The sequence below is a fragment of the Bombus vosnesenskii genome, unplaced genomic scaffold, assembly GCF_011952255.1.
Source record: "Bombus vosnesenskii isolate JDL3184/JDL3185 unplaced genomic scaffold, Bvos_JDL3184-5_v1.1 scf7180000013316, whole genome shotgun sequence".
In the NCBI taxonomy this organism is placed as follows: domain Eukaryota; kingdom Metazoa; phylum Arthropoda; class Insecta; order Hymenoptera; family Apidae; genus Bombus; species Bombus vosnesenskii.
This window is the reverse complement of record NW_022882962.1, coordinates 2,733,720-2,758,810: the sequence shown is the minus strand read 5'-3', so window position 1 is coordinate 2,758,810 and position 25,091 is coordinate 2,733,720. Positions and strand designations below refer to the sequence as shown.

Below are 25,091 nucleotides of genomic sequence, written 5' to 3'. Positions count from 1 at the left end.
GAAGGTGCGGTTTCCTCTAGGTAGTCTAGGTCAAGGACTTCGAGTCTATCTCTAGGTAACTCCTCTAGCCAAGCTATCAGTGACGTATCTATTCGCTGTGTACATCTCAGAACATGGTATAATAATCCAAGATGGCATTTCATTTTTCATAATATTATTATACGTAATAGTATTATGCGTAGAATGATAGTCGGTTTCGTGCCGCTTATTTTTAATCGACGAATGTCACGCCTTATTCCCTTAGGAGCTGAACTCTTTCCGCTTGAATTATATTTTTAACTTCACTTCCGTCATGGCAAGGTCGGTGTTTCCACCCTCTTTCGCAAACTTCGAATAATACAGTCGAAAAATTAACGGTCCTCCATCAATCCCTTCAGTCTCATTAACCTTTCTAAATCATTTACGTCCTGAGTAAAATTTCACACGTGAATATTTTTCAAGCGAATTTTTATTTTTCCTGAAAAGTTTTTTCCGTCCTACGTACGTCTGTTTATTGGATCTAAATCTTCTTAGAGCCAGACGCATACCAATGCCATTTAACGAAATTAGACTTGTGTCTGTCCATTGAGCGTAAATCTCCGTAGAACCAGACAACTTGCGCCAATGCCATTTGGCGCGATTTTGGACAGAGTTTGGACATCTGAAGACAATGTTTCGCTTTATTCCACAAATTCTGCGTTTCTCTTAGCAAACGTGTGATACCTTCTCGCTGAGTCCTATCACCCTACCATAGGGTTGTTCGAATCATTTTCTCGTTTTTGATAGTTTCTCTTGCTGGACCCTGGAATACGCGACATTTTCTCATTCTTTCGTTGTTACACGAAAGACTGATGACATCTCATAACATACGAGTTTGATCATTCTGTGCAAAGACGAAAGTTAGGTTACAAGATGTCGAAGGTTGGGCGACTGAAAAATTAACCGATCTTACTGTAACATGGACATTTATTAATCTTCGATTCGTTTGAATTGCAGGTTGTTACGGACGGCTTTAGCGCTGAAAAGGCGACGGCAAATAGCGCCGAGATGAGAGCTTTACAAGCTGGCGACGTCTCGTACAAGGAGCAAAGCGCCGCGACGGCGGCCAGGGCGCGCGTCGAACTCGATGGCGTCTCCGCTGAGAAGAGCGTCGCCGCTGCAAGGGTGAGTTTACCATAAAATTGTCTCCGACAGTTTGATAAACTCTCGCGTATTTCACATACATTAGAACCTCTTAACTTGCCGTGAAGATCGTGATAAATCATCCTAATAAGGTGACACATAGCGAGAACCAGAATAGGCAGATATATAAGAATGAATTTATTCGTTAAACGCGAGCTTTAGGAGCTAGCTGTAGAATTTCAATAAAGATTCTTTATCTCTCGCGAGCTCTACGATTGAGATCTGGGAATTCCAGAATTGTGGTCTAGAAATGTGATGTATTTCACTCTTAACCCTGCAGTGTTATTAATACGTAATTCGACAAAATAATATAAAACAAAAAACGTTGTGCGTCTATTATTTCCTCATAAAATGAAAGAAACTTTTCGGACAATTTAATAGATATGTATAATTGCTTTCTTAGTATGTTGGGAAACTTTGTGCTATGAAAGTAAGAAAATTTTAATATGACATACGAATACGCAATGCTAATGGTCACAAGTTTGATAACAGAACAAATGAAATTCAACAACCAAACTATCCTATCGATGGGAAGTTATAAGATTGAGAAAGAGGAGTTTGCTCTTACGATTCTTCGATTCGCTAATGATACGTTGTAACGATTCGCTAGAAATGATTATACAAGAGAGCGCACAATGTACGAATAACAAAGAACTGCCGTTTCTTCGAAATATCTGAAACGAAAATGAATAGAGCTTGCAGTTGTAGGATCAAAAAATAAATAATCCATTCACAAAGAGCGAATTGTAACATCTATAGATAGCGGAACACTTGCAGCAGTCTGTGTCCAATAAGATTTAGAATTTATTCACACGAAGTGAAACCTATTTTCCTCAAACTCGCTGTAAGTATCTTTCGTCTATTGTTATCGCCGCGAATGTAGTTGGAAAGCAAATATCGCGATATCGGTTGGTTCCGGACGATTCACCGGAAGGCGTTGCACTGGGTGCGGCCTAAACTCAACTCGCGTACAATAGTTTGGCACGAAACTGACCGAGCTAGCAGAGAGGAACTTGCCTTCCCTTGGGTCGTTGACACGATCGCTTCTCCTTGCTGATGATCTCTCGCGTTCGAACACCGACTGTTCTCACGCGATCGACGCATAAACATTTTCTTAAACGTCTCCGATGTTCGGGGAAACGCCGAGCCATTACTGCATCGTTGGAACTTCGGCACACGCGTCACCACGAGAGAAATCTGGAAGAAGATTCAACTATCGATCTGATTATGATTCGAAAAATGATCTTTTCACGGAATTAATAAAGCGTTTCTTAGCGATCTTTTTCTTCTAACGATGTTGGTTTTAGGGTTGCTCGCCTAAAAAAGGTAGAAACCAGATTAGATCAGAAGAAAGAAATCATGGAATTTTTAGAGAATTGAGAATTTACCATTGGAAATTACCATTCTGTCGCATCTTTCTGCGCTTGTAATCATTTCTATCGACAATAATCCGAGAGTAGTTTAACAAGAAATCGTTTCAAGTATACTAAACTAAGATAATTTTCTCTTAATAAATTAATCTTCTAATCGCGTTTCTTTTCATCCTCCGGCGACAAAACATCAACCGAGTTATTCAATCTTCTTAATTAATTATCAAACAACATCGAACATTATTATCCGAGCTTTTATTTCAGTATCATCAAACAGAAATAATCAAGAAGGTTCGATCTAATTAACAACTGCCCAATTACAAAGTGTTTCGTCTAAGATAATAATAACAAACGCGGAATATTCTTATAATCACTCGGTTCTATATATATGACCGATTTTCGAGAAACGCCGATAGCTTATCTTGAATCGATCAACAACTGTCGTTGTTATTTATTCATCCTCGTCTCAACTTCTTCCTACGTGGTGTGCAATGTCGAAGTATGTTCCAAGAACGCGTTGAAAGTATGTAGGTTTGTGGAATGGGGTTATTTGTCCGGTGAAAATCGTCGAACTCGGATAGACCGCGAATCACAGGGCCTCGTTGTCGATTATGCGTACAACGTAACTCGTTTTCACCGGATACTCGTCTATTTACGCAACGTCCATGCGCTAAATTTAACCAGCGTTTTTCACCAGGCCACGTAGCTTTTGAGTCAGCTAGGGAATTTTTGACACAGAGCCACTGACTGCTACCACGATGCACGATGTTGTGTTGCTGTCTCAATTTATCGATGGCAATTCGACGTCCTGTTACGTCCCTTCCTCGCTTTCTCTTTCTGTCTTTTCCCTCTTGCAATGTACAACCAGGTTAGGTTTATCTCTTTCTTGGAAGCTGGGGTTAGGTTAGGTTGATCTTCCTTTGAAAGGTAGAGTCAGGTTAGGTTGATCTTTCTCTGGAAGTTAAGGTTAGATTAGGTCGATCCTTTTTCAAACATAGGGTAGGTTAGACGAATCTTTTTTTTTAATATTGCGATAATTTGAATCTCATTGTGACAAAATGAACAATCCCTTACAATGTATCTTGTACATTTTTCGTTACAGGATACCATATTAACTGTAGATACATTATTTTCTTAAATTGTTAGACTATGGTTTGCTAATAATAAGTAGATGAAGTTATAAATCGCTAACGTAGATTTTGACAGTAAGACAGTACGTGATAATGAAACAAAAGAAAGTTCTGTAGTTGTTTACCCCACTCAATATTACCAGTTATTTCAGCTCTGCTACCAACCTAAATCACCAGACATAAATCAACTATATAAATCCATACTTCCATCTACTCGACGTTGTAATACATTCTCCTAGAATATAGAATCCTCGACACCATCCAACAAACAATGTTAAAGTAAACAATTGTCGCGAAACGCGGACGGGAGCAGCCTCGAAATAGCCACACTTCGAATTTATCGCACGTGGAAGTCTCTTCCACGATTTAATGGAACGTTCGCGTGTCTACCCTTAAGACAATGGATTTTCCCTGGTTGCCGCGTGCCGTTCCCTCGAAATCGCGTGTCCTTACGCGAGCCTTGACCTGTCCAAGGTTCTTTTCGCTATAAATCTACCCTGTTAACACGCGTCTCCTCGATCGATCGGTTTCTAAAAATTTGTTTGCGTTAGCGTGCTTTTCTGTGACATATCGAGGAGTCCGTCATAGAAACTACCCCTGGGTAATTTATCGATCTTTCGAATGGTAATACGTTCTGGTAGTCGGAGCAGTGAAACGAAACGTATCGAAAATGTATATGTTTTCCTGGAAGAAGATAAGCCATGGACAAGGATCGTTTTTCAGAGCTTTATGCTATGAGGCAATATTTAAAATAGGGAGTACAATTTTGGAACTCGAGAATGTTTCTTAGAAGTAGTTCAAGTAGCCACGCAACTTCTGGAAATTGGATTATTCAGACGGTTCGATACAAGAAAGTTTTATTACCGATCGGCCGTTGGATGGTTCCAAAAATTGCATTCAAAGTAACCGCAGTTGTTGGCAAACACGTTTAGAGATCATTACGTGTGGTTGCATTTTCAGATGAATCACTGGATGCACGTGTCCTGTTACGCATGTGGCTTCGATAGAATGAATCATAGCTATCAACTGGGAGAATTTTGAGATTGAAAGAGAGAGAGAGAGAGAGAGAAAGAGAGAAAGAAATTTGGAGTTCGTTACAAGATTGAATATCTTGATCGATATTCTTATGGACTCTTAAAACAGCAAGACAAGTAGAAAAATATTAAAGAAATCAACTGTTCTCGAATTTGTAGAGACCGTAGCTTCGATAACTTTGATTCTCAAATGTATTTTCATTCGAAACGAAATTTAAGTTTGATCAAAAAAGAAAATTGATCGAGCAATTCGAAGGCAAACTGATACAAATGACAAAACGGTCAATTTGAAAAAATACTAATTTCCAATAGAAAAATCTGTACGCTTCTAAACATCAAACATCTGCAAGAAGCTTTTACACTTTCGGGGGATCGTGATAAAACTCTTCGCATGAAATTTTAGAAATAGACTAGATAAACTGGATCTTTTTTTTTTTTTTTTTGAAAAAAGAACTTCGAAGAAAGAGACGAATTTCTCCCACGCGCAGAGATGTTTCCATGGAGATGAAATTTCCCCTCGACTCACGAGGGTGAACGCGGTTCAAACGGAATAAACGCGGAACAAACAGCACGAACGATCGATCGGCGTTTTCCTGAGGGCAAGGCAGTTAGTTGCTGGCACTGTTAGAGGTCGGTTCGCGTGTGTCGATGGGGCAGCAGTTGTCGAGCTTAACACGGAGATATTTCCCCGTTTTGAGGCCCAAAAGCGGCACAGGACGGCAAAGAATCATGGCGAACGAAAGTTTTGCTAATAAATCCCCGAGAATGGTACGATTAAAGTATTTCGATTCGATCTATAACACGGTGATTTCACATCGGCTATGATGTCATGAGAATTGATCGTTTCTTTAAGCTATTCTCGTAGCTAGTTTTCAAGAAAGGGATTGTTAAGTTTACGTACATGAAGGAAGAAAGTTGCTAAACGATTATTCAACGAATATGTAACGTAAAATTATTACGTCGTGGTATTTTCTCCATAAGTGAATCCACTTTTTGTGAAACATTGGTCGCTTAGCAACGTTACGTACTTGAAAATTTCTCTACAACACGGTAAAGACTTCTGTAAGAAACAAAGTTGTTTGAACGTCACTAGGACGTATTGTGTATTAAATGATAGTGTGAATGGTGCCAAGTATTTCGCGGGGGTCCAAGAAACGATTTACTTCGTTGCGCAACATCGTGTCTTTGTACTTGTTTTTCATAGCGCGGTTCATTCAGTGATGAACACTCATACAGTGAGATCAGCCCTCAAATTTTCGGTCGGATTTTCGGGAATCGGTGCCAACGAGAAACGTGGATGTCACCGATATCTCCGCACAACCGAAATAGAGCTCGACCGCGAAACTTGTCTCGGGTAAATTGCCAGCATCTCCTCTAATGTTTCTCAAGGACACGTTCAAGGCCTCCGGAAAGAGTCCGCGAAAACCTCTCTCGACCGGAAGACTCATTTTCCTTCGGTCGATATCGATATTTATTATCACTAGACCGCGGATATTTATGGAGATTTATATTTTCATGAAAACGAAAAGGCTGGATCTAATCGGAGATTAATTTCATTTGTTAAATATTATAGCGAATACCATCTATATAGAAGTTTGGATATTTTATATATTTTTCCATATTACATTTTTACACCTTTGACTCTCCGATTTGCATAACTCAAAAATTCTACCCATTTCTATCTATATCGGTACAAAATGACAAGCTTCGAGAGTTTATTTTGAAATATATCTATGTAAGATACCATAAATTACAATTTTTTCTTGTCGTTTCATCGTTTTAGTATTTTAGGAAAGTTAAAAAAAAGAAACAATCGAAGAATGAACGAAACCAGAGAGAGATCCCATCGACTATGTTACGAATTTTTGTATAAAGCATCGAAATAAAGAGAAGATCTATAAACTATCAACGCTTATGTTATAGAATAGATGAAGGATAGCGCTTAAATTTTCCATAAATGAGCTACAATCCGCAGACTAGATAAATTATAGCGTATTTAGAAAATTAATCAGAGAAAGAATCTTAGTGATTAAAGTCCGTGAGAAATATGAAGAAGCAAAGGATTATGGCGAAACGATTACGGAAAAATCGATCGCGGTATTAAAGCATCGTTGATATTGTCGCAATAATTAATTATTGTCGTCTGTCCAATGCAATACAATTTTATTTATAGAAAGAGACCGATAGCGTTATCGTGTACTCGACCGATAATGATTCATGAAAGCAATTTTTACCAAACTTCCTTCTGGTTCTTACGCTCTGATCGTTTCTCTATTCAGAGAAGACACGATCTTGTTTTTCTGATTTGAAAAAAATGTCGATAACGTTATCGGACGGATAAAGAGAAATGCTCGCTTACTCGAAGAATTTACTTGAATGATTTTAAAACCACATTGCGAAATATTCCAGAACAATTAATTTTTGAAAATGTGGAATTTCAAAGATTATAACGTTCAAAAATTGCATGATTCGAAAGATAGAAAACACCAGTATCCGAACACTGCGTCATTCGAAGAATATAATTCCATGTCAATGCGAAATTCCGATGTTCGAACTTTCTATGTATTTGGCGATTACGCTAATAGCAGAAATGTTGCACGACTATAGTGTCACACGCAGGATTAGATTATTTATAAGCGCATCCGTCGAAATAGCAGCGTGTTAATAAGCTCTTGTTAACAAAGAAAACCTGTCGTATCGTTGGCACGCGAGATAGTCTACGACAAAGTGTTCGTTGTCTTGTAATGTACGTTACTTATTGTTTATGACGAAATTCGAAACCGATGCAGTGTAACATAGTATAATATAGATAAAGTGTAGGTGTAATCGATCCACGATACACTATAGTCAACGTCTACCTTAATGTTCCAAAGTCAATGTTATTAAATCCCGTCACTAGATGAATTTACAATATTCGAAACGCAATCTTCGTTCTTCGATCTCTCTTCAACCCAACCGAATGGGAAAACCAAATCCAACAAAAACAACGAACTAAAGCGAACGAATGACGCTAATTTGGTTTCCCTCGTCATCACGGTCTCTCATCGGCCATTCTTTACATCGCGGAAGCGTCTGTTTGAACTATTGCGCAACGTTGGCCGTGCAGGTATCCGAAAATTCGCGACAATCCATGCATCGGTACGAGTGATACAAGCGTTATTTTTAGTCGTGGAAAAATAGAAACAACGCGACGGGATCGCAACGAAAAATCCGGGCTCGCTGGTGTTCGTGTTTGGCCACGGTGCAGTAGAGATTCTGAACGAAATTGAACGCTCGTGGATGTCTCGTTGCTTAGTCTGGTCGCTGAGCGTCGCAACGACTCCATCGAACCTGTCGGTGGTCGCTTTTATTCGCTGTGATTCCGTATTACTTTTAATATCGTTATATCTTTTAGGTGGGAGGGAAGAGGGGTGAAAAAGAGGAATAAACGATCGTATTATCAGTTGAAGCTGATATCGAGGTTTATCTTATCGATTCGATGATTAAAATTCGATCTGATTGTGAATCACGTTAGTCGTGTAGTTTGTTATATAGTTCGAATTCCATGAACAGAGTGTTAGTGAGTTAAGGAGGATAAAAAATTCGTGGTATCTTGAAGTATAATATGTACTCCAGCAGAGATGAGCGCACCGTGGCCAGTGCATCGCGGCATCATGCATCGAAAAGTGTTCGATCGAGAACACGTGGTAAGTGACTGTGTGTGCTTTATCGTCGGTGGTAAATTGCTTGTGCGTTGAAACTTTCGTGCAAGATGATCAGTGGTGAGTTTATTGTAATTTTTACGTTTATATTTTTCCAGTGTGTCAAACTCGTTCTTCCAATGGGGATTAACGATTCGAGAATTCCGTTGAAGCGTTATGCGTATGCTTTGCACAACACTGTATGGGACTGAGTAGATTATTGTACTGGAGATCGGAAATTTAGGAATTTGTTGATTAAAGTAATAAAGCTAGGAGTTTGACGGATAATCGAGATCCGACTGAGAGAACACAAAAATCGTTTTGCATTGTCGTTGATAAAGAAACGCAGGTGTTGGATCGATAATCGTAAGAAGAGCGTGATTTATTGACACGATTCGAGGAAATCTTTCGTGAAACGAAGTAAATAAACGGATTTTGATCGGATGATACGTAAGGTGATCTCTCTTTGACGATTCGTTGACATAATTCCGCGTAATGGATGCTTTCTTTCGATGACGTTCAATCGCTTCGTTCTTACGTATTATTCTTAATATTGTTCTTGATATTATTCTTGATAAGATTAAGGATGACAAACATTTCTTTTCTTTCAATTTGATAAATTCTCTTAGTCGATAACCAAGTAAATTTTCTGATCATTTTAGTATCTAATCTTACCTAGTATTGATTTGCGTATCTCTAAAACAAAAATAAAGTTATCACACTTAGCGTCGAGGAATGGCGGGAAATGACACGTTCCTTATTCTACGTATGTCTCCAACATTTTCTTCCAACCTAAAACCGCTATCTTTTTCTTCGTTTTCTAACTCATCTTGCACCCATTACATTCGATATTTATCAAATCTGCGCAAACTGAAATCTGCATATTTGTCGCTATTGAATTTTCAACTTTAATTTCGATCACAAAGTCTCACGAACTTTCATGCGAATTTTTCCATTATTTCCTACGAAGATACAATATCTATTTCTTCTTCGCTTTATCAAATCAACACGATACCAAGTACGCAACTGTAAATTTCCAACTTAATCCGACCACCATAATTCAACGATGGTCGATGAACGTTTCGGTGTACCAAGTGGCATTTATTTTCACTTCGAGCCATTTTTTCGAGCTATTTGAAAGTCGCGTGTAGCTGACGTAAACGATCGTAGAAATATCTGTAGGCGGATGGCCGGACGAGTACATTTAAATTTGTCGAATTTGTTTACCCGCGCGCGGCTATTCTAATTCAGCGAGTTCGCGCTTCTGCGAATAATATAACAGAAACCTCGTGATTTTTAACAAGGCGCGAAAAATTGTCCACTCGGATGATCGGTTTCGGCAAATTCAACGACACGATCCAACGGTAGAAAGCGATAAAAAGAGACGTGGAAATTTGCTCGCCACAAGCCTGCTATGCCAAGTTGTCACTGACTACATCTTGGATTATAAAAAGAGAATGGTTACGTCGCCTTTCTGAATTTACAAGTTATTTATGAGTCGATAAACAAGTCCACGATCTATTATCTCACTGCTTATCAATAATTCTATTGTTATAACCAATTTATTCATTCGACTTACTCATTCAAACGTCACGATCTTCGTATCCGCACTTTTACCCTAGCAATGTATCTACATATCCATTCACATTAATTCAAACTTACACAAAAGAATTGTACGTAATCGTTGCTCGACAAAATATTACGTTGCAATTCACTGTATCCGCCATTCAATCGAGTCACGGCTCTTTACACCAACTCGAATAAAAGTAACAAATCACGATGCTATTTCGAGAGAATCTTGTAAAGATTGGAAGAACCAAACGAATCTTCTCCACAGTAATTTTTAACGATGTCCGTGCAATTATTTGCTTTACAGCAATCCAAAACCATCACAAGCTACGTTGCTATTTCGCAAGAATCGAAACGATCGTATAATATCGTATGATACAATTACGAATCATCAAAATTTCTCCTCCATTTGCTCTCTCGTCGTAATACGTCGTATTTACCAAAAATTCATTAAATATCCGTCGTTCAACCCTTGAATCACGTCGCTCAACGCTGATCCAAAACCATCGGAAATTATAATTCCACTTGGAGGAAATCTTTCAAATAGAACTAATTATTAATTACTCGCGATTTCTCGGTGAAATCGCACTTTAAAGTCCAAGAAACAAACGATAAGACGATGGTGGCACGTGGGGACTCGTGTTCGCGCGTAAGGTGGCAGGGACGAGCGAAACACGGAGAACGACGCTGGCCAGCCTCGTGACGATACGCTCGGATTATATTTAGAGAAATACGTCAGAAGCCGGAGCGCGCGCGGAGTGGTCGAGCCGCGGCCGATGAGCTTTCGACGGACCAGACTGTTATGGAACTGTGTCGCGGAAGCTCGTCCTCGAGGTTTTCCGCCTCGATGCTCGTTGGACAGCGTTTCTTCGACGCTTGACCATCGTTTCAATTCCATATTTATTGGTACTCGAATTTTTTCGAATTTTTTCTTTTAGTGAATAATAATTGTTCAGTGCGTCTTGGCAGATTGGTGTTGTTAAGTTGAAGAATTTTTCTATTTTGTTTTATGTCTGCCGATGCTGACGCAGGCTGAAAATTTACGTCAATCGTTGTATTTACCGGTGTTCGGAATTTTTCTCAGTTTTTTGTGATCGGTTGCTGAGTGTTTTTTCTTTTTTTATTGGTGTTAAATCGAAGGACATTTCTTCATTTCGTGTTATATTTCGCAACGACGATGGAAATTTAAGGAGTTGGACGGTTCACGTTAATCGTTGTATTTATTGGAAACTTTCTCCATTTTATTGCAATTGATATGTTATCCGACGAAGCTGCGTATTGATTTTCCTCGATGGAAGTATGATTGATAATCTAGACGAAAGATAGCAAGTGACATTGAGATCAAGGGGCAATATTTGCAGAACGTTTTACATGTCGACGATTACCAACGTTTGATCCGAAAGGTGTCCAATCGTTCTTGCACACTTTCGTATAGAAGAAACGTAATATAAATTGAATATCCTAAAGAACAAACGCTTAATTAGAAACACGAAACTCTTCGGATTGCCAGACAGTGGAACGAGAAACATTATATTTTTTTTTAAGGTTCGTTCCCAAAATAACATTGTTAAAATAGTAATCTCTTCATAAATAATTTATGAAGACTAGAAGAAAGAAACATCTGTTTTATTTTTCACAAAAATATAATGCACACATGTACGACTGTTGAAGGTTCTGATTAATTATTCATGAAAGAATTTCATTCATTCAAAAATATTTATTCACACGATAATATTCTACTTATCTTCTGAAATTGTGGTTGAAGCAAAAAAAAAAAGAATCTAAAAGCTTGCAACGAGCTCAACAAATTTTTCATTTCTGATTTCTCATTCGACGATACTCAAGAATAATATCGATCTAAGTCCTAATTAAAAACGATTTAAATATACAAAAATGCGCAAAATGTCCAAAGAAAAATGCCTGTTATAGCATCTACCAAGGGATGAAACGAGTCTCTATCTACCTTCTACTTCGCCAATGATATTCATGAAAATATGAATCTGCATAAACATTAACGTTCAAAAATATATTACAGATTTTTATGCAATTTTATACTTTTATAAAGAGAACCAGTACTCCCTCCACTTTCGAAAATTTTATATATTTTAATATACCTATTACAGGTATGCATTCTATGAATTTCCGCGCCATTGAATTTATCAAAAGTACTTTGCACAATTTGCATAATTGTTATTTTATTAATATCGATATCTGCATAATTCTTATACATGAAAAATCTATTTATAGGTATAAAAAGACCACGATTGAAATTTTTATCTGCGTTATCGTCTCACTATGCGCCACTAAGAATCAGATCGTGTAGTCTCAGTCTCAACGAGACGTTTTCGCAACGATAATTGCGCGAAAGAAGTCTCGTCCAGTAGGCTCGACAAGAGCTCAGAAGCGTCTCGATTAATAAGAGTACACTCTCCGTCACGATAAAACGATGGAAATCTGCTGCTACTTGCAAGTCACAGTGGCGCAATTGTGGCTCGCGTTCCGATGTTATCGGATCTCATCCGCGAATTAGCGTCGTTATTAGCCAACTCGCAGTAAGTGGGTCTTCGATGTCACGCTAATTCCTTACAACACGCGTCTCGATATTAAATATTCGTGTCTGCAGTCCGTTGAAATGACGCCCTATCATCGACACGTTTACTCGAAATATTCTCCAGTTCTTTGAAGTTCCTCGATACTGTTTCGCAACTTTACGCGAAATATTCTTGGAATGTTTTTGGAATTTCACTCACTGACGACTTTTGCCGAACCTGTTTGACGCTTTTGTTTTTGTATATTGAGATCTCGCGATGTTTGGAGGTTCCCTCTCGATTCGAAGTGATTTGGCAACACGAACGAATGAAGCTTCAGTTGGATTTCCTAGAAGTATTTTTAAGCAACGATTTTCTGCGAATACGCACTCTCTTACGTGGAACTTGCTATTTTCGCTCGAATTTAATCCAATTGCTAAATTACGAATTGGTTTTATTCTCCTTGCTAGCATTAAGTTTTGTTCTTCGTTGCAACGGTTTGTGATGTATAAGTATGACAATAATATAGTTTGTAAAGGATCTGTGGTGTATTTTTATTTAGTTGTTTACTCGATGAAATATTTCAAGGCTACGCTTTCTCAAAGTATCTCTCCGCGTTCCTTTCCCTCTTCGAAACAATCTTGCAGTAAATTGAAAAACGTTAGGGATATTTTTAAGCGTTTGTATCGTCTTTGAAATAGTTTCGAAACGTTATCTTCACGTAGGTAGTTAAAATAGTTTTGAAACGTTATCTTCACGTAGGTCGTTGAAAGATGATTTTATGCGGCTCGCGAGTCTAGAGCTCGTAAAAGTATTAATAAAAACCCATGCTTCTGTTTGTTGCAGGAACAGAGAAGCTTAAAAGCTGGCGACCTGTCGCACCAGGAAAGCAATAACATGGCTGCATCCACGATGAAGCTACAGAGCGATTCATTCAGTTCGGAGAAAGTAAGAGAAAGAGAAACAGAAAATAACAGCAACACTCTTTAACAATCATATCTCGGCGTACAAAGTTCGAAAATTGGAATAAAAAGAAAGATCATTCACAGATATTATCAACGACCAAATAACTCAATAATTCGATTAATACGTTCCTAAGTACGTTATGTATATATAATTAATTAGAATTAAAATAATACGAAGAGCATCGATCAATGTTGTAGGTAGTCGTGTTCCTGTTTCAAAACGTAAACGTTGATATTTTAACGTCCAGTCGTGCTAGGCGATACAGAGAATATCTAAAAGAGAAACAGAAAGAAAGAAAGAAAAATGAACGTTACTCACAAAAATTCGTCCGTTCCAAGAACTCGATATTTCGCACTATATAAACGTTAAAAAAGAATCGCACGTAATAAATATGTCACAGTTTTCGTCGAAAACCCACGATACCAAGAAACGTCGAAACATTCGATGGTCACCATCAAGTAGAATCGTTCGTGTTTGGCCAGCCACCAAGCAAACATTCGAAAAGCACGAGTCCTGTACCGTTCAACGGCCAATATATTCATCCTCCGTTATGCTATTTGGCACACGTGCAGACTAGAGGCGCGTCCTGACGCTCTTCGTAAATTTATACGCCATCATCTCCGTCGTGAAAAGTGGGATCTGCAAATTTAAACAGTGATCAGCTTGCGTCGACTTTCAGTGTTTCTCGATTTCCCGACCGGTAGCTCGACACCGTGTCCCGGAAGACGATGGAATCCGCTGCTATGCTGCGGAAGTGTAGCCTCGACTCGAAATTGGTTGCCGTTCTTCTCAGTTTTCTCATAATTCTTTCTTCGAATCTTCTTCGTGTTTCGTTATTGGTTTGACTCGATACGCTTGTAGAGGATAGTTGGTCGTGTGGTTTAAACGACGAGATAACTTGATGTTAAACCGTCAAATATATTTTAAAATAATTATAAATACAGAGAATGTTCTCTAAGACGCTCGGTACTAACTGATTCGCTAAAGACTGTGTATTGATCGCTATTAAAATCGCTCGAGACTGAGACTGAAAACTGGTTACCTTACGATCGCGTTCGTTTATTTATACTGGTCGGGAGAGTACCGGAAAATTAAATTCGTTTTTTTTTTTACGATTGCGCGTAGCAGCGACATTGTTTTGGCCAGAGTTTATTTATTATTACGTTATATATGTCCGAACAACTCCGAGGCAAAACAACATAATTCAAATTGTCCTCTAGCTCTTGAAACCTTCATTACAGGATTTTGTTTTGAAACTTTGGAGATCCTTTTCGTAGATTTGGAGAATTTTTTTAAAAAAAAGTTTCTTAAAGAGAAATAGACTTTTATCGTCGTCATGTTTTCTTGTTTTGTTAATTTTTTCGGTGAAAGATTTGATCGAAAATCGTGAGATAAATAGATTAAAATAAGTAGCGCCGAGCTTAAATCAATTGAAAACAAGTAGAAACGTGTAGAATATCTGCTAGAAAAATCTAGCAAATATGTCTGATAGTATCTAATTAAAGTGAAAATATATATATCAGAGAGTAGTATCTTTTCTTTATCTAATCCAGAAGCTTCACTGTAAACTCTTCTAATTATTGAATAAACCACGTGATACAGAACACTTTAAACCAATATTTGATAATTATGACAGAAAGAGAGCGTGATATTTGGTGTGGATTCTAAACAATAGACTTAAGTCGAAGATGATGTAGATTAGCGTTTAATCAGCGATAATAGAAAAGGAAGAGTAATGGAAAAGTTTGAGATGTTCCGTCGTGCTTGATGCGTTACGTAGCGATACAGAAATAATAAAGATACGGGGAGCGGACGTGGCACAGTAGTGATAATTCTCTGTGACGCCAAGTTACGGCGTGTTCAGCGTCAACCTAAAACGCTTATTCTAAAGATTGACGATGTCCTTTGCGTTTGATGATTCGTACGACCAAGAATGATTCATTTATATTAAAACTTTCGGAAAATTTTTCATTTCTTTCAGTCGTATTTAAAGAGTTTGTTTTACCCTTTAGGGTCTAAAAAGAAGGAAGACGAGTTATGTTCTTTTTATATTCAAAATTTCCACAAGTTATAAGAAAAATGATGAAAAAAGATATTTACAATCATTTTGATAAAAGGTTTACATTCGTCATTATTATTTACGAATTACGAGGAAAATAGAGAAAAATTGTATTCACAGCTTCATTGCAATTTTGAAACTTCTTTAATAACTTTAACAATTCTAAGAGGGATTATCTTTTTCTATTTCAGAAAGCTATGGCAGCACAACAACAAAGACAAACGGTCACTTCAACCGGGATCTTCAACCACGAGAAACACATTTCTGCAGCAAGTTCGCAGTCAAGTATCACAATCGCGAAAGGAGTCACCTCAAAATCTTCAATGATCAGCGCAGCGAGTGCAGTGAATCAATTAATGAACGGCATGAGGCCGGCTGAAGACGAACTACTTTCTCTACCTCTGGACGATCTAGACCTTCTATGCTCAAAATCGAATCCCCAGGACGTCGATCGAGCCATCGCCAAATACTCTAATTTCCTAGACAATTTCGTGGAACGTCTAAAAGCCAACGATTGTAAAAGTGGCAAGGCACCGTTGTTATTAGACAGAGTGAACGAAATCATTAGAAAAGCGTGGGCAGTACCTACTCATGGTCACGAATTAGGTTACACCCTATGTAACACCCTTAGAACGAGAGGTGGTCTTGATTTATTAATGTCCAACTGTATAGCCAGCGATAATGAACTACAGTTTTCTTCGGCCAGATTATTAGAACAGTGTCTGACCACAGAGAACAGGGCACACGTAGTGGAACACGGTTTAGAGAAGGTTGTGAACGTTGCCTGTGTATGCACAAAAAATGCTAATTCGGTGGATCATTCGAGAGTAGGCACTGGAATCTTGGAACACCTGTTTAAACATAGCGAAGGGACCTGCAGCGATGTGATCAGGCTAGGTGGTCTAGATGCTGTTCTATTCGAATGTAGAAAGAACGACATTGAAACGTTGAGACACTGTGCTGGTGCTCTCGCCAATCTGTCTCTATATGGTGGTGCAGAAAATCAGGAAGCCATGATCAAGAGAAAAGTGCCTATGTGGCTGTTTCCACTAGCTTTCCACAATGACGACAACATTAAGTACTATGCTTGTCTGGCAATTGCTGTATTAGTAGCCAATAAGGAAATAGAAGCTGCAGTGTTAAAGTCTGGTACACTGGATCTAGTTGAACCATTTGTAACCTCACATAATCCCTATGAATTCGCCAAGTCGAATCTAGCACATGCACATGGTCAGAGTAAAAATTGGCTTGAGAGGCTGGTACCGGTACTAAGCTCGAAAAGAGAGGAAGCTAGGAATCTGGCAGCTTTCCATTTTTGTATGGAGGCTGGCATCAAGAAACAGCAGGGCAACACGGAGATCTTCCGTGCTATAGGAGCCATTGAACCGTTAAAGAAAGTAGCTAGTTGTCCTAATGCAATTGCTTCCAAGTACGCGGCGCAGGCATTACGTTTAATTGGGGAGGAGATTCCTCATAAACTCAGCCAACAGGTACCTCTCTGGTCTACAGAAGATGTCAGAGAGTGGGTGAAACAGATTGGATTCGCGGAATGTGCACAGAACTTTGTGGAAAGTAGAGTGGATGGTGATTTATTGTTACAGCTGACAGAAGAGAATCTCAAAGAAGATATTGGTTTAACAAATGGTATCAGGAGGAGAAGGTTTACCAGAGAATTGCAGAATTTAAAGAAGATGGCTGATTATAGCAGTAGAGACACGGGAAATTTAAATAGTTTCTTGCAATCAATTGGTCAGGAGTTCTCAATCTACACATACAGTATGCTTAATGCTGGCGTTGACAAAGACTCCATCAGGAATTTGTCTGAAGATCAGTTACTGACAGAGTGTGGCATCGCGAATAGCATCCATAGGTTGAGGATATTAGATGCTATTAAGAATATGCAGCACAATCAGTTGGGTTCTTCGGAGGATGAATCACCAGATAAATCCTTGGACGTGTTTGTTAGTTATAGAAGATCAAATGGATCTCAGTTAGCCAGTTTATTGAAAGTCCACTTGCAACTGAGAGGCTTCTCTGTGTTCATTGATGTTGAAAGGTTAGAAGCCGGCAAATTCGACAATAACCTGCTGCAAAGCATCAGGCAGGCTAAACACTTCCTCCTTGTGCTGACGCCCAAGGCTTTGGAAAGGTGTATACAGGACAGTGAATGCAAAGACTGGGTTCATAGGGTAAGTTATTGATTCAATTTGTTTTTGTGAAATGGTATACTTGCTGATATTATTAGAAAAGTGGCTTATATTACATTAATGGTGTTTACAGGAGATTGTAGCAGCTCTACAATCACAATGTAATATAATTCCTATCATAGACAACTTCCAGTGGCCAGAGCCTGAAGAACTCCCTGAAGATATGCGAGCAGTTTGTCATTTCAATGGTGTACGATGGATCCATGATTACCAAGATGCCTGCGTAGACAAACTAGAAAGGTAATCATAAACATTTATTAACACATAAAAGTTAAAAAAAGACACCCAACTTTCTGATGCTTACAAAATTGAGCTCTTTATGTCTGGAATAATAAATCATTATATTTTAGAAATATCAAACTTTCTTTACTATACATAATTTGCTCTTTTTCTTCTTTTTTATTGAAGTTTCTGCAATCTCGGATCTGAATATATACTGAAGATTTTCTCAAAAATAAAAATTTGCTTGCCAGGTTTATGCGAGGCGAAATACCAGTCAGATCAGATATCCCAAGAAGCATCGCGCCCAAGGACGTGACGCAACCAAACACACCGGGTAACACAACTATAAGACAGCCACCGAACTATCAACGTATGCACAGTAATGAAAGCAGGGGCAGTGACAAAGACTCGACAGGAGGGCGAGATTGACTAGAGGGCCCGCCCACAGCCATACCGAGCAGGTATCTATCCTTTTCACAAAAATAATATTCATCTAGAGGATTAAACTCTTACTAAATTTTGGAGTGCATTAATTCTAACACAATTCTTTTATTTCTATGCAGCCAGGATTAACAATCACGCTAAAGACAATCAATCACGTCTAGGTCAGTCGAGGAAATTTAATCTTACATTTATGTTGTAATTGATGTCTTATCAGCTTATTCTTCACATAGTCTGCTTTTTTTCTATTATTATTGTGTATTTTAATTTTTATTATTTATATAGCCATGAAGTGTGCTAGATATTTCAATGTGTTTTATCTTAGAATGATTCCTTTACAACAACAAAATTTGTATTCATATCATATTTAAATATATAATAATAATTAAAGAAACCATTGTAAGATGAACCAATGATATGTGTATAATCGAAGAACGAAGCAATATTTCATATATGTCAATCTTGTGCCTTAAAATAATAAAACTATAGAGCTGCATGATTGTTGTACTTGTGACTGTATCAAAATAATTGTGCTTATTTACTAGTCCACACAATTAGAATCCACTACTATTTCTACTCTCATTGCAGGCTTAGAAAATCGTCAAGTCCGTCCCGTTGGTTAATGGGTTTACCGCCTACGTCTCCGCGATTGAAGTTCACCCATACGCAGCCTGGAGGAAGTCCAGTACCACGAAGACCTCCACGACATCCCCCTTCTCCGTCCACCAGATCTCGTTCGCTGGAACTGTTAGATCAAGATGAGAAGAAATCGGTTTCTCCTGTTAGAGAACCAGAAGCACAGGCGAGACCAAGGTCCAGAAGCTTGGATGGTTTGTTAGATGAAGATATAGTGCCAGAAAAGAAGACTGCAGAATCATCGAAGCCAGGCAACGAGAACGAAATTGACTCCAGAATATCCCTGGAGGTTTTAGACAGACTTTCTGATACTAAAGTAGAAAACAATCTTTTTCAAATTATACCAGAAGGGGCACAAAACAATATAGATAGAGGGCCAACTGTTAATCTTCATTCTCACAAGTCTAATGATCGGAAAACAAAGTTGAATGGAAATCAAAGTCCAATACCAATTCCTAGACAGCGATTAAAAACAGCTGCAGAAATAAAATCGGAATCGGTTAATATTGTAGAGCAAAAAGAGTTGCAAAAATCGTCAAATTTCGAGGAGAACAACGACAAAGGGGAACAAAATTTACCAACACGACCACCGAAACCGAATCGATTCGTGAGTGTAGATACAGCGTTGTCGTCTGTGACTTCGAGCATGGAAGACGAAAAGGACTCCCAGGCTAGTTCAGAGAACGTTGATCCTTGTGATAGTAACACAGAATTGAAGGAACGACTGGTCGTAACGGGAAGCGATAAATCGACACTGCTCAAAGCGAAAAGCTGTGGTGCGGGGCTAGACTCTGACGGAAGCATTTCGTCAAACGAATACAAGTCTAAATCACGGGAACAGGGCTCGTTGCTCTCGCTTCCAACAGGAGCCGAGCCGAAACGAAAAAAGAACTTTATGGATAAATGCGTGAACAAAGTGCGATCTTTTATGAGGAAATGACTTTTGTCAGATTACGACGATACAAAGACTTGTTATTTAATTTTACGATGATTAATTGTAGTATATAAACGTATTGTTGATCGAGCTTGGTGATTCCAGCTACGCGATGTTTCGCAACCAAATATCGTATATATTCGCTCGTCTTTCAAACTGTTTTCCTATTCTATATTAGAAGTTGTTTTCGAGATGTACAGACTCGCCTCGATAAACAGTATTTCCTTTCCCTATCACACAATGATGTATCGTGTAATGAATGTACATATTTAAGATGATCGAGAAAAAGAAGGAAAAGAAGAAAAAATTATGTAAAATCTTTCGAAAGTCAGATTATTACTAGCCATGAGTGTACACGATACTTAAAAAATGTATAGCGAATAAAGAAATGGTCATAAAGCATCGCCATGGTAAAGTTGCGAGTTGTCGTAGCTTCGCTTCTGAACAATGACAGGCAACATAAACATGTAATTAATGTTGTGCCTATTACAAAGTGTCTTTTTAGAAATTCAGAATTACGAGATGCGAGATTTTTCTCAGATACACAGAAACACAAAAGAGTAGCCTGTTTATTTCCAGGTGACTTTTATATTTCCTTATCAAATTGTATTATAGATATACATATGTTATAGACGCGTAGATAGGTAGCATTGTTATTTGTAATACTATTTTTTAGTCGGTTTTTTTAGGATATCGTAATATAATGTTCCATTTGTGACAGATGTTGCGAGTGATGGCAGCTAACCCGTACGAAATAATAAAAGAAATTTTATCGTAACAACCGGTTACGCTATATTTTATTGTTTAATAATCGTTTTTACTGTATCACATTTAACTGATGTTACGTTACATATGAAGAAAATTCGAACAAAATCCGTACGAAGTGAACCTTACGAAGCTTCGATATGTACTATTCTAAGATCCTGCCGAAGAATCAAGAAATGTATATTTTACCAAAGTTTCGTAAAGTAAACGTAAGAATTTTATCAAAAGTTTGTTTCCCATAAAATAAATTTTATTGAACAAATCATTACAAGTTTAATTTGTTATCAAACACTCCACAATTCTTAGTGTCATGGACATTATACTAAATACTATGCCAGATAAGAACACAGTGAATTTGTCAAGAATATTCCAATTTTAATACATAATCATAATATATAACAGTCAATATTATTTTTCCTTTTTTATTAATTAGTATTATCAAATAATATATATGCAAATTATTAAACACACAATAAAACAATTCATAAAAGGTAAAAACAATGCTGTAGCCTTCATAGCATGAAACAATTCGTATCCTTAATAAAATTAGTAGAATATTTAAAATATTTATATCAGGTACTATTAAATATACAAATATACAAATATACAAAATATATTATAAATATACAATAAAATTATCAAGCCTAATAGCGAAATCACTTCATTTATTTATAATATCATCTCTTCCTCTGAGTCGTCTCATTAAAATCATATCTTGAATTTGAAGAGTCACACGCTTTCCATGCTGTGACAATAATACACAATCTTCAAAGAATTGAACTAGATATGCTTCAGTAGCTTCTTGCAGTGCTTCAAGTGCAGATTCTTGTACTCTATGTACAAATTATAAAATTTATAGTATGAGATCTTTGATTTACTTTAAAAATTCAAATATTTATATATTATTTTAAATATATATATATTATATTATATTATATTATTAATAAATAAACTTTACCTTCTTACATCACTTCTAGGAAATAAATCTGTCATAATTTCTTTAACTATACGAGCAAAAGGTAGTTTTGGTATAAGCAATTTTACACTTTTTCTAAAATATCGAATTTCTTTCAAAATGTGTGCCTTTTGAATTTTGCGTCTATCCACTAAAACGTCAGTCTAAGAAAAGTATGTAATAATTAATAACGTTCTATACTTATTTATTTATTTAGAAAGATTTTTAAATAACATTAAATTTATAAAGCCATGGTGTGATTAGAAACTGTTTTTCTCAAAATATTCTTACCCTAGATTTATCACTGCGTGCTGTACGCGAACTGTCAATTGATCTAAAACAATAACACTAAATTTTATAATAATATAATTTTAACATAAAGTGTTAATATTTCACATAAAAATATTGCTTATAGTAATGTATACATCACATGAATCTCACGCATTTGAAAATGACAGGTTCAAATGAAACAGTTTAGGGACTTTTTTTTTACAATAATTTTTTCGACAATTAGATCCATAAAGACTATCATAAACGGGTTTCAGATGTCCAGGTTTAAAAATCGTCATTATCTAATATATTTCACTGTATGAAGTTTCTAATATTAATTACACAATATATCTGTGACTAACCTTGCATCAGCTTTTCGGCGTACCATTTTTAATATTTGACTTTACTTAAATTATGATGTACGTATGTTTTAAATACTTTTTACTATATTAGACTGTTTGCACTTTACTTAAATGAAAAGTTAAGTCATAAAAAAACATAAAAGCACAATTAAAAACAATTTCACTTAATGGCGCCAAAATGTGAAAAGCTTGGCGGGAATTCTACTACTTGAGACAGTGGACATTTATGGTTAGATGACTACTGTAGTAGTAAACCAATAGTAGTAAACCAATCCAATCTATTTCTAACTTTCTCTCACGATTACCATAGAACAAAGACTCGACTAAAACAATGTATGCATATTTTTATGTGACTAATTTATGTGTTAATAATAACATGAACACAGCAACTTACCTACTTAGATACGGAGTTACACATGCAGGCAAAAGATAGCTATTTTCAAGCACGTGGATATGCAACAGGTACTCTGATAGTATAGTATCTATATCTATACATAAATATACGTTAAGATAAATCGATATATTGGCGAATGAAAATATTCAATTTTACATAAAAAATATTTTATTAAAGACTTAACAAGAATATACTTCATTATTATTAAATATAATATAACTACATATATTTTGTTTTTCACATATTAAACAGAAATACATTAATAAAATATACTCTTTTATGATTTGACAAGTATCTTTTTTAACTGTACCCTTTTTACATATTTATTTATAAACTTTGTTTTATTCTTTTTTTCTATTAACTCTGTTGATGTGCTCAATGTATCCAGATTCCTGATAGATGGTAAACTAACAGTCTCTGAGATTGGTACATACTCCTTTCTATTATTTTCTTTTTTGGACCACTGTAAAAAGTTCTTTTTTGTCCATTGTAAAAAATTATCTTTCGAATTATCATTATCTTTCAACTTATGAACACTGTCAAATTCAGGAATGTTTGGATTCTCTTTTATATTAAGCATTTCTTTATTATTTTGTAAACGAGGTTTTTGTACTTCAAAAGATTCTTTTGTACTTTCTTTATCTTTTTCATTTTCATTAGTCGCATCAAAGTTGCTGAAATCTTTCACAGGGACAATACTGGTATTTTTTTCTACTTTATTTACAACCTGTACAGAGTCCCTTAATTTTCCCCAGAAGTCATACAAACCCACTCTGTTATAATCTAATATAAACATATATTGTAGCTGTGGTGGCAATTTGCATTTTTCATACAAACATGGTATAACTTTCCTTTGTCGTTTATCTGATTAGAATAAATAGTATAATATGAGATTCAAATCATACAATCTACATCATTTAATGAATTGATATCAAAACTTACCAATGCCTAATGCTTGAGCATAGCTCAAAAAGAATTTGTTTGCTGGGCTTTTTAAAAAATTGTTTGATATTAGAACAATTAGTCTATTACAGCGTTCTGATATCAAAGTCATTATGGCTTCATGTTCGAATGTAACTCCAGCAATTAAATCACGATCTTTTACACAAAGCTGAAAGACATTTTATTTATATTTTATTATTTTTTCATACACAATATTAGTTTTATCTCTTTACCTTCAAGTTATATTTATTTTCCAATTTTTCCAACATTTCAGTGGCCCAATTAACATCTTCAGCAGCATACAATAAGAAAGCATCATAATATTGATTTTCTAATCCTTGTTTTAGTCTATGAATATCATCTGTTAAAAAATAATATATATATGTTTAGTAACTTTTGATTACTTTGCCTAATTATATCACATTATACTTTATATTACTTGCCTACAGTAAGAACTTTTTCATCAATGTCATTTGAAATTACTTCAGCTGATGTCTGAGACCTTTGCAATTGTTCTAGGTATCTTTCACCATCTTTCTCTGTAATATTAATATGATAGGAAGAAGAGAAATTTAGATTTACAGCCAAATGCATATGTAACAAAATATAATTACATATTATAATTAGTACAAACCAAAAAGTTTTGATGTATCGTCTAAGATATCCCATCGTTCAATTTCTTCCAGCACAGTCTGTAAATCCTTCAGCGTAATATCTTTTTCTTGCTGTTGCCAAGCTGTTAAAATATATGCAGTTGGATCTGGATGCGACGTCAATAGTGGTATTATTTCTCCACTTAATTTGCAAACGTGCGCGAGGCCTCTCCAATCTCTGGGAAATTGATAAAAATTATTAACTATTAAGAGTTAACACAGAAAAACTGAAACTTTGAAAATGAGTTTATCAGATTAACAAAATCTGAATTACCTTGGTAATCCATTTTCAGAAGGCAAAATTTTTAGAGGATTTAATAATGATGAAATAACACATTTACTTTGGGCGGATAAAGAAACAAGTGGTACTGCTGATAATTCAACCGTCATTTTTTGTGTGTTAGGTTATGTTAACCTAACCTCAAAACTGATTTCTAAGAATCCGCGAAAGTGTCTCAAACCTGTTTATGCGATTGTACCCTGAAATGTGACTCTTCAATGACCAATTGAAGTTTGACGCTTGATAAAATCAAAGAAATTTATTTAAATACCAGACATTTTGTCATATTAATTTTACAAAAATTTGGTTATTATATCGAAAGTTTTAAATTAATATTCAAATCTTTATTTAATATAAAAATATATTGAATTTATTTCTTCATTGCTTTATGAAAAACGGAAACAATAATAATACAGTAATGAAACTTGAAAACGTTGTTGTTTGCAAATAGAAAAAGGTAGTAAATAAAGATAATAATCAATCGTAAAAAACATTTATAAGAAAGGTTATAAAATATATGTTAAATATATAAA

General features: G+C 36.3%; 3 protein-coding genes across 3 annotated transcripts in view; 1 reads left to right on the top strand and 2 right to left on the bottom strand.

The window, feature by feature from the left end:
- Positions 1 to 20,964, top strand: part of LOC117235418 (sterile alpha and TIR motif-containing protein 1) — a 138,715-nt gene extending 117,751 nt beyond the window's left edge. The window contains 6 exon segments of the mRNA XM_033497422.1: positions 976 to 1,143; positions 13,319 to 13,420; positions 15,689 to 17,686; positions 17,778 to 17,944; positions 18,178 to 18,387; positions 18,956 to 20,964. Of these exon segments, the coding sequence (XP_033353313.1) occupies positions 976 to 1,143; positions 13,319 to 13,420; positions 15,689 to 17,686; positions 17,778 to 17,944; positions 18,178 to 18,387; positions 18,956 to 19,943 (3,633 nt within the window). The 3' untranslated portion in view covers positions 19,944 to 20,964.
- A 42-nt stretch (positions 20,965 to 21,006) lies between these two features.
- LOC117235424 (histone H3.1/H3.2-like) lies at positions 21,007 to 22,843 on the bottom strand. The gene is made up of 4 exons (XM_033497430.1): positions 22,290 to 22,843; positions 21,949 to 21,991; positions 21,661 to 21,821; positions 21,007 to 21,535 (listed from the first exon to the last, which is right to left on the bottom strand). The coding sequence occupies exons 1-4, from the start codon at positions 22,313 to 22,315 to the stop codon at positions 21,364 to 21,366; spliced, it is 402 nt and encodes a 133-aa protein (XP_033353321.1). The 5' UTR covers positions 22,316 to 22,843; the 3' UTR covers positions 21,007 to 21,363.
- A 102-nt stretch (positions 22,844 to 22,945) lies between these two features.
- LOC117235421 (myeloid differentiation primary response protein MyD88) lies at positions 22,946 to 25,028 on the bottom strand. Its single transcript, XM_033497426.1, has 6 exons — positions 24,553 to 25,028; positions 24,260 to 24,456; positions 24,069 to 24,164; positions 23,859 to 23,986; positions 23,626 to 23,794; positions 22,946 to 23,547 (listed from the first exon to the last, which is right to left on the bottom strand). Exons 1-6 carry the CDS (start codon positions 24,666 to 24,668, stop codon positions 22,961 to 22,963), a joined length of 1,293 nt encoding a protein of 430 aa, XP_033353317.1. The 5' UTR covers positions 24,669 to 25,028; the 3' UTR covers positions 22,946 to 22,960.
- Positions 25,029 to 25,091: the final 63 nt, after the last annotated feature.

Coding starts and splice junctions, on each gene's coding strand:
- LOC117235421 (XM_033497426.1), bottom strand. CDS start 24,668: ATGACGGTTGAATTATCAGCAGTACCACTTGTTTCTTTATCCGCCCAA. Junction 24,457..24,552: donor TCTGAAAATGGATTACCAAG/GTAATTCAGATT, acceptor TCAATTTCCCAG/AGATTGGAGAGGCCTCGCGC. Junction 23,987..24,068: donor TGAAAAAGTTCTTACTGTAG/GCAAGTAATATA, acceptor ATTTTTTAACAG/ATGATATTCATAGACTAAAA.
- LOC117235424 (XM_033497430.1), bottom strand. CDS start 22,315: ATGGTACGCCGAAAAGCTGATGCAAG. Junction 21,822..21,948: donor CACGCAGTGATAAATCTAGG/GTAAGAATATTT, acceptor TACTTTTCTTAG/ACTGACGTTTTAGTGGATAG. Junction 21,536..21,660: donor CCTAGAAGTGATGTAAGAAG/GTAAAGTTTATT, acceptor ATTTGTACATAG/AGTACAAGAATCTGCACTTG.